Here is a 6,564-nt window from a genome sequence, read left to right as displayed (position 1 = left end):
GGGCGTGCTGGGAGGAGTGGGGGGAGGGGAAATTGCAGTTGGGATGTAATGTATGAGAGAAGAAAAAGAAAAGCTGTTAGTGATCGAGTCCTTCCATTTACAAATGCTTCCAGAAAGTGAGTCCCAGAGAGGGCCATAGGCTCACTCGGGATCATGCAGCCACCTCAGGAATCCTGGCACAGCGCACCTTTCCCAGCCCCTGACTGTGCCCTGATGATCTCCTTATCTACCTACGGGTGTGCAAGAAGTCAAAACTGGAACACCGTCCTCAGATCCCAATTTCAGTTTGACAAAAATCGTAGGACTCAATACACTAAGTAAGGTTTGCTTTTAGCCTCACTATTCAGAAAATGATTCATTCAACAAACATTTATTAAGCATGGTGTGACAGGCACTGCACATTTTACAAGAAACAAGACACGGCTGTTCAGAAGACTCATAATACAATTATCCATAAGGAAACCGAAATTGATTGAACTGTCCTTGAGAAGCCGTCTTTGGAGCAGGGGAGTGTGGGAGCTTACATATGCAGAGTCCGTTTGCTTTTGTTATATGTTTGCATTTGTGACTAGTGAAATGACAGCAGAATAAAGTACTCTTCGCTGTACTCAGTGCAGAGGGACAGCATAAAGACAGACAGGTGGGCTCCCTTGTGAGCCCCGCACCCCATGAGTTCATTCATTCACTTGTCGCCTCTGGCTTTCTGCATGTGGGTTGAAGTTCACCCCATTTGCTACTGTCTGCAAATAAAAATCATCGGCTTCCAAGCAGGATTTTGGTTTTGAAGCATTTTGAAACATATCGCAGCTAAAAGACCCAAGAAAATGTGGTTTACTGAAGCCACGTCACTTTGAAATACTGCGGATGGGAGACGGAGATGACGGGGCTGTTATTCTAGGTGGTCTTTTCAATGAGCTGAGAGCATCTGTGTAGCAACCAGGACCATTGTCTCCTCTGATCCTAGAAAAAGTTTCCAAGCGTCAAAATAGAACTAGTCAGGCTTGAGAAGTCCGAATCTAACACACTGTGGAGGTGGAACTAGCCTTCAGTGTGCCCTGGAGGAGTGACTGACTAATAGTAAGAAAGCTGAGAATTCAGCCATTCCTCAAGGCCCTTTGTGCGGCGTGTTCCCTAAACCAAGCGGCTCAGAAAACAAATGTGTGCTCCCAAACCCAGCTGTCTGCTAAGAACACACTGAGGTTTCTCCGGGCAACACCAAACACCAACTGGCAGAGCAAAGATGACCCTCCCCCAACCACGTGTATTGTGTACCTTAAAAAGCAGAACAAATCAGGAAAAAAAAAAATCCCGGGCCCAGGAAAGAGCCCCAATCTAAGCTAAACAGAAGCTACCAGAGCACCGGGCTACAGGACCCAAGTCTCTGGAAAGCCACAGTGCACTCCAACAATTGCCACGCAGAGGCCTGTCATTTAAAAAGCAACCTAGACAGAATCACAGAACAAGTCTGTGTTCGGAAGGTTAAGTTGAGGTGTGCTCTTAAAGGACCGGGCTCCACTTTCTCTTCCTTAAAGGGAACACTTTTCTGAATGAACTCAAGAGTCTGAGTTTATTCCAACAGCCTCGGCTAATTTTCTCGGCTAAGGATCGTTTGGTTTCTATGCAGCTGGACTACAGAAAGCATATGCACACTGGGAGTGTGTAGATTTATGTGTATGTATGTGTGAATGCCTGTAAATATGGCTGCAGTTGTATATTCCCATGAGGGTGTTTCTAAGCAGTTTTATGGGAACAATTGGGGGTGAGAGGTGAGATTTTGCCTAAGGAAACCTCCTCCTCACAGTCAAGCTCCCAGACAGATTCAGCAGCCAGGTCACCGTCTGGGGTCGTTGGAGAGATTTGAGACATGTGGTCAAAAGGCCCCTCCTCCTCCTCCTCCTCCTCGCCCACTTCCCTGTCTCCGGAGGACACTGCATTGGGGATCATGTGGACATAGGCAGCAGCGATCTCCTTGTGGAAGACGGTGTCTTGATTGTAGGAGACGAGTTCGTTACTGATGTTCACGGTCTGCACAGGGGTCCGGAAGCAGAGGTGGCTGCATCCCAGCAGCTGGGCAAACACCTTCCGGAAGTCAGCGTTGAAGGCATAGATGATGGGGTTGAGAGAGGAGTTGGCCCAGCCAAACCAGACGAATATATCAAAGGTGGTCTCACTGACGCAAGGGAAGCCAGGCCTTGGGGCTTCGGCGTCTCCACTGCTACAGAACGGAACCATGCAGTTCAGAATAAAGAAAGGCAACCAGCAACACACGAAGACCCCCATGATCACTGACAGTGTCTTGAAGACCTTGGTCTCCTTCTTGATGGATGCTCGCAGGCTGGGGTCAGGTTCGCAGGCCCCGCGACTCCGGCAGCTCTGAGCATGCTCAGCTGCCCTCTCCAGGGAGGAGATCCGGCGTATCTGCACCTGTGCAATGCGGTAGATGCGCGTGTAGGTCACGATCATGATGGCCACCGGGATGTAGAAGCTGATGAGCGAGGAAGAGATGGCGTAAGTTCGGTTCAGGCTGGAGTCGCAGTTCTCCGTCCTCCCTTCTCGCTCCCAGTCTTCGTCCCAGGGCGTCACATTGGACAGCAGGCCTTCTCCGCCCTGGGAGCCTGCCTTGTCTCTGTGCCAATTGAGTTGGACCGGGATGAAGGAGATGAGGATGGACAAGGTCCAGGCCAGGCCCACCATGACCAGGGCTACGCGCTGGGTCATCTTACGCTCATAGCGGAAGGGCCTAGAGATAGCCCAGTAGCGGTCTACACTGATGATACACAGATTCAGGATGGAGGCAGTGGAGCACATGATGTCAAAGGCCACCCAGACGTCGCAGAACTCCCCAAAGGGCCAGTACCCAGCCACCTCAGCCACGGCCTTCCAGGGCATGACCAGCAATGCCACGAAGAGGTCCGAGACCGCCAAGGATACGATAAAGATGTTGGTCATCTTGGCGCGCAGGTGGCGGCTGCGGACGATGGCTGCGCACACTAGCACATTGCCAAGTAAGGTCCAGACGATGAGGAGAGTCAGGAGGCCGGCGGTGACCACCTGCGCGGGTCCCAGCGGGGCCGCGGAGCCCCCCGGGGCGTCCGCCTGCGCCAGCTGCCGCTGCAGCCCCAGCCGTGCCTGATGCGCGGTGCCATTGCGCCCAGGCGGCAGCATGTCGTTCTGGGTAGCACTGGAGGGTCGACCTAACTTCGACCCCGCGCCCCCCGGGAACCCCCATCTGGCACCCCAGAGGGTGCGCCGGGCCCTGCAACTGACCGTCCCCGGACCGGAGGGGCGCTCACCCTGCGCTGTACAGGATCCCGGAGTGGTGACCGCCTTGCGCGCCTCTGGTCCCCGCGATGGGGCAGGTGCCCGCGGGTCGGCCGGGCTGTGATCCTGCTGCTTCTGGTTCCCAGTCGGAAAAGCTCAGAGCGGCCGCCAAAGGGGGCGGGGGCCGGAGCCGCCGGCACCGGGCGATCTCTGTGGTGCGGTGGCTGCCAGGTCCCGCACGCCCTCCCCTATCAGACGCGCTTCTGTCGCCCGCGCGCCCTCCCACCTGTGCCCTGGCGTCAGGACTCTCCGTGTCTTCCAACTCCAAAGACCACGCACAGGTCGGAGAGGGGCCCCAGTGCCACACCCTCGTCCCGATTCGGGGAGAAATAGCCCCCTCCTTCAACACCTGGAGTCTCTTCCGGGCCACCTCTGGGGCCCCAGCCCTGGCCACGTTTGCAAAGACAAGTGGAGGAGAGGTAGGACACAGTGGATCCAGACAAACCAGAGACTTGGGAATAGGAGGGTGGTGGCCTTAGATGTCACAGCTGCATCCTGAACCGGATTCTGGGTCACAGGACCCTGAATTTCTTACTTAACTTCTCTGAGCCTTGATTTCTTCTCCCAGGAGAGACAATGAGGTCTGCTCTCTGGGTGCATAAGAATTTGAAAGTCACCCACAAGGAGCTCAGGAGACAGTGGCCCCTGAACCTGCCTTCTCCTTCACGCCCACCTGAGACACAGCTTTCCTCGGCCTTGACAAGAGTGCTTCCCCACCAACCCTCATCTTGGAACCGGTCCCTTCTTTCCTAATTTTGGATGTGCTCAATCTACGGGAGGGGGGGGGGCTGCTGACTCAGTGTTTCACAGAAACTAAAGCCGAAAAAGCCCAACTGGAGGGGGGGCGGGGGGGAGCGTGAAGAGACAGCAGGGTCCCCCAGCCTTAGCACATCTCTCAGACACCAAGCCTCTCATGATGTTCCTGTCTCCCTGGTGGTGTGGAGCTCAGTTGCTGGTGAAGGAAAGCAGGCGCCTGACAGGTGTGCTGCCGCTGTGGGTGTTGCCTCCTGTTCCAGTTGCTGTGGGTGTTGCCTCCTATTCCAGCTGCTGTGGGCGTTGCCTCCTATTCCAGCTGCTGTGGGCGTTGCCTCCTATTCCAGCTGCTGTGGGCGTTGCCTCCTATTCCAGCTGCTGTGGGCGTTGCCTCCTATTCCAGCTGCTCGCTCTCCCCCCAGATGCACTTGGACCAGCTCCACAGGAACCCTCGCTTCAGAACATGAAGCACTCCCCAAACATCCCTTGCCCCTTTAACCTTCTTGCTCCCAGCTTTCTCCTGGGAGAGATGGACAGACCACCCGTCCCAGTGCCAGGGCACGAATGGGACAGTCCCCCTTCATCCCTGCCTCTCCTTTCTGCCACCAGTGGCCTTGTCCCCGAATCCGTTATGGTGCCACTATTTCAGCCTCCAGGCTCCGACCTGGTCCCGTGCCCACCCTCCACTCAGCCACAAGCAGAGTTCTTCTCCTTTGCAGTTGGGTAACAATATAGTAGTTTCCCTGGCTGGGAAGTTCCCTGTGAGGCCGGGCCTCCGGCCGCGCACTCAGGACAGCTCAACAGCCTGCACTTGCTTGCCTCTGCCCACGGCTCCTACTCCTTCTCCTTCTCCTGAGCTTCCTCCATGTTTGACCTGCGTTTGAGAAGGCAACAGCACCATTCCAAAGGAAGATCAGTCACCACAAGGCCCAGATGGATCAGATGGGAATTCCCACACCTGAGCTAACCTGTGCCCGACAATGACATCCTGGAGAGGAATCCCGTGTGATGCTGGGAAAGAACTGGGGTTGTTATGAATAGGCATGAAGACCAGCCAGTCATTGAGCAACTACTAGATATGAGGTCCTAACAGAGATACATGGATAGACAGGTGGATGAGATACATGCAGATATAAACGGATACCTGAACTTTCAGGCTTGCGATCTGGTATCTGCTCGACACTCTGGTATTTGCTCAAAGCACAAGTCTATATTTGTTCTCAGATGCTTTGGAACGCTGCAGTTCCATCCGTCCATCCAACAACCATGAAGCGGTTGCTGATGGGAGGGGCACAGCACATGCATGTCACAGAAGCAAGAGGATTGCACAGTGAGGCAGGAGATCACCGGATCTTCAACAGGCTGTGTCCCTATGAACACAAAGCTGCTGTCCGTATCGGGGGCAGAACTATCATCTACAGATCCTGCTTAGGCCCTGAGGACACAGGGAAAATCACAGACACGCCCCTTCCCATCTGGGCCTTGGATTGTGAGAAGCTAATAATAATAATAATAATAATAATAATATAAGCTATTAAGCAGTTTGGGGCTGAGGGTGTATCTCAGTGGCAGAACCTGTTCTTAGCATGCATGAGGCCCTGGGTTCAATCCTCAGCACAAAAAAAGATAGTCATAATAATTTAATTGCAAAATAAGAGTTTTATTTCCTGGCAAGTGTTATTAAGGAAGCTAAACTGAGAGCATCTAGACTGGAGGAACAAGCTGCTTCCAAATGAGTGCTCGAAGAAGTGCCTTGGCAGTCAGAAAGATGAAAGGGATTTAGCGAAGCAAATCACTCTGGAACAGAAGACAAGCTGATGCAAAGGCCCTGAGGCAGAGTGACCTTACCCGAGAAAAAATGCAAGGGCCAGTAGGGCTATTATAGCAGTTACCAAGAGAAAGAAAAGGTGTGAAATGGAGAAGGAGGTGAGCCCCGTTGCCATGGTGAAGACACTGAACCATGTTCTAAGTACCAGATGACTGGTGTATAGGTCTCCAACCCTCCCTTTCAGCACAATCATTATTTTGGATGCACTTGACCTGCAATATTCAAGACACTCTCCATCACCCCTCTCCTGAGAGTCAGCTCCAGCTGTCCTTGGACAAACATCATGGGCTTCTTTTTTTGTTTGGTTGGTTGGTTGGTTGGTTTTTTGAGACAGGGTTTCTATGTGTAGTTTTGGTGCCTGTCCTGGATCTCTCTCTCTCTGTAGACCAGGCTGGTCTTGAACTCACAGAGATCCACCTGGCTCTGCCTCCCAAGTGCTGGGATTAAAGGCATGTGCCACCACTGCCCGGCTACATCATGGGCTTCTTAACAGCAGCAATGGCATAAGACTCGCTTGCTGCCAAGTAGAGGCTATGTGCTGGGTTCTGGCCAACAGCATGTGTGTGGCAAGGTCTTGAGAAGGTATGCAGCTACACTTAGGCCTTGACCTTGACTCAGTTCCCTAGGGGTTTCTACCCACCACCAGGAGAAGCACGAGCTAT

The 6,564-nt window shown here is 53.3% G+C and overlaps 1 protein-coding gene across 1 annotated transcript; it reads right to left on the bottom strand.

Moving 5' to 3' along the window:
- Positions 1-369: 369 nt before the first annotated feature.
- Positions 370-3,745, bottom strand: Drd5 (dopamine receptor D5). The gene has a single exon (XM_028882370.2). It carries the CDS (start codon positions 3,163-3,165, stop codon positions 1,732-1,734), a length of 1,434 nt encoding a protein of 477 aa, XP_028738203.1. The 5' UTR covers positions 3,166-3,745; the 3' UTR covers positions 370-1,731.
- Between the last annotated feature and the right edge of the window lie 2,819 nt (positions 3,746-6,564).

This window comes from Peromyscus leucopus, chromosome 10 (genome assembly GCF_004664715.2).
Source record: "Peromyscus leucopus breed LL Stock chromosome 10, UCI_PerLeu_2.1, whole genome shotgun sequence".
Lineage (NCBI taxonomy): Eukaryota > Metazoa > Chordata > Mammalia > Rodentia > Cricetidae > Peromyscus > Peromyscus leucopus.
Note: the sequence above shows the minus strand (reverse complement) of the source record. Positions and strands in the feature narration are given on the sequence as shown.

Coding starts and splice junctions, on each gene's coding strand:
- Drd5 (XM_028882370.2), bottom strand. CDS start 3,165: ATGCTGCCGCCTGGGCGCAATGGCACCGCGCATCAGGCACGGCTGGGG.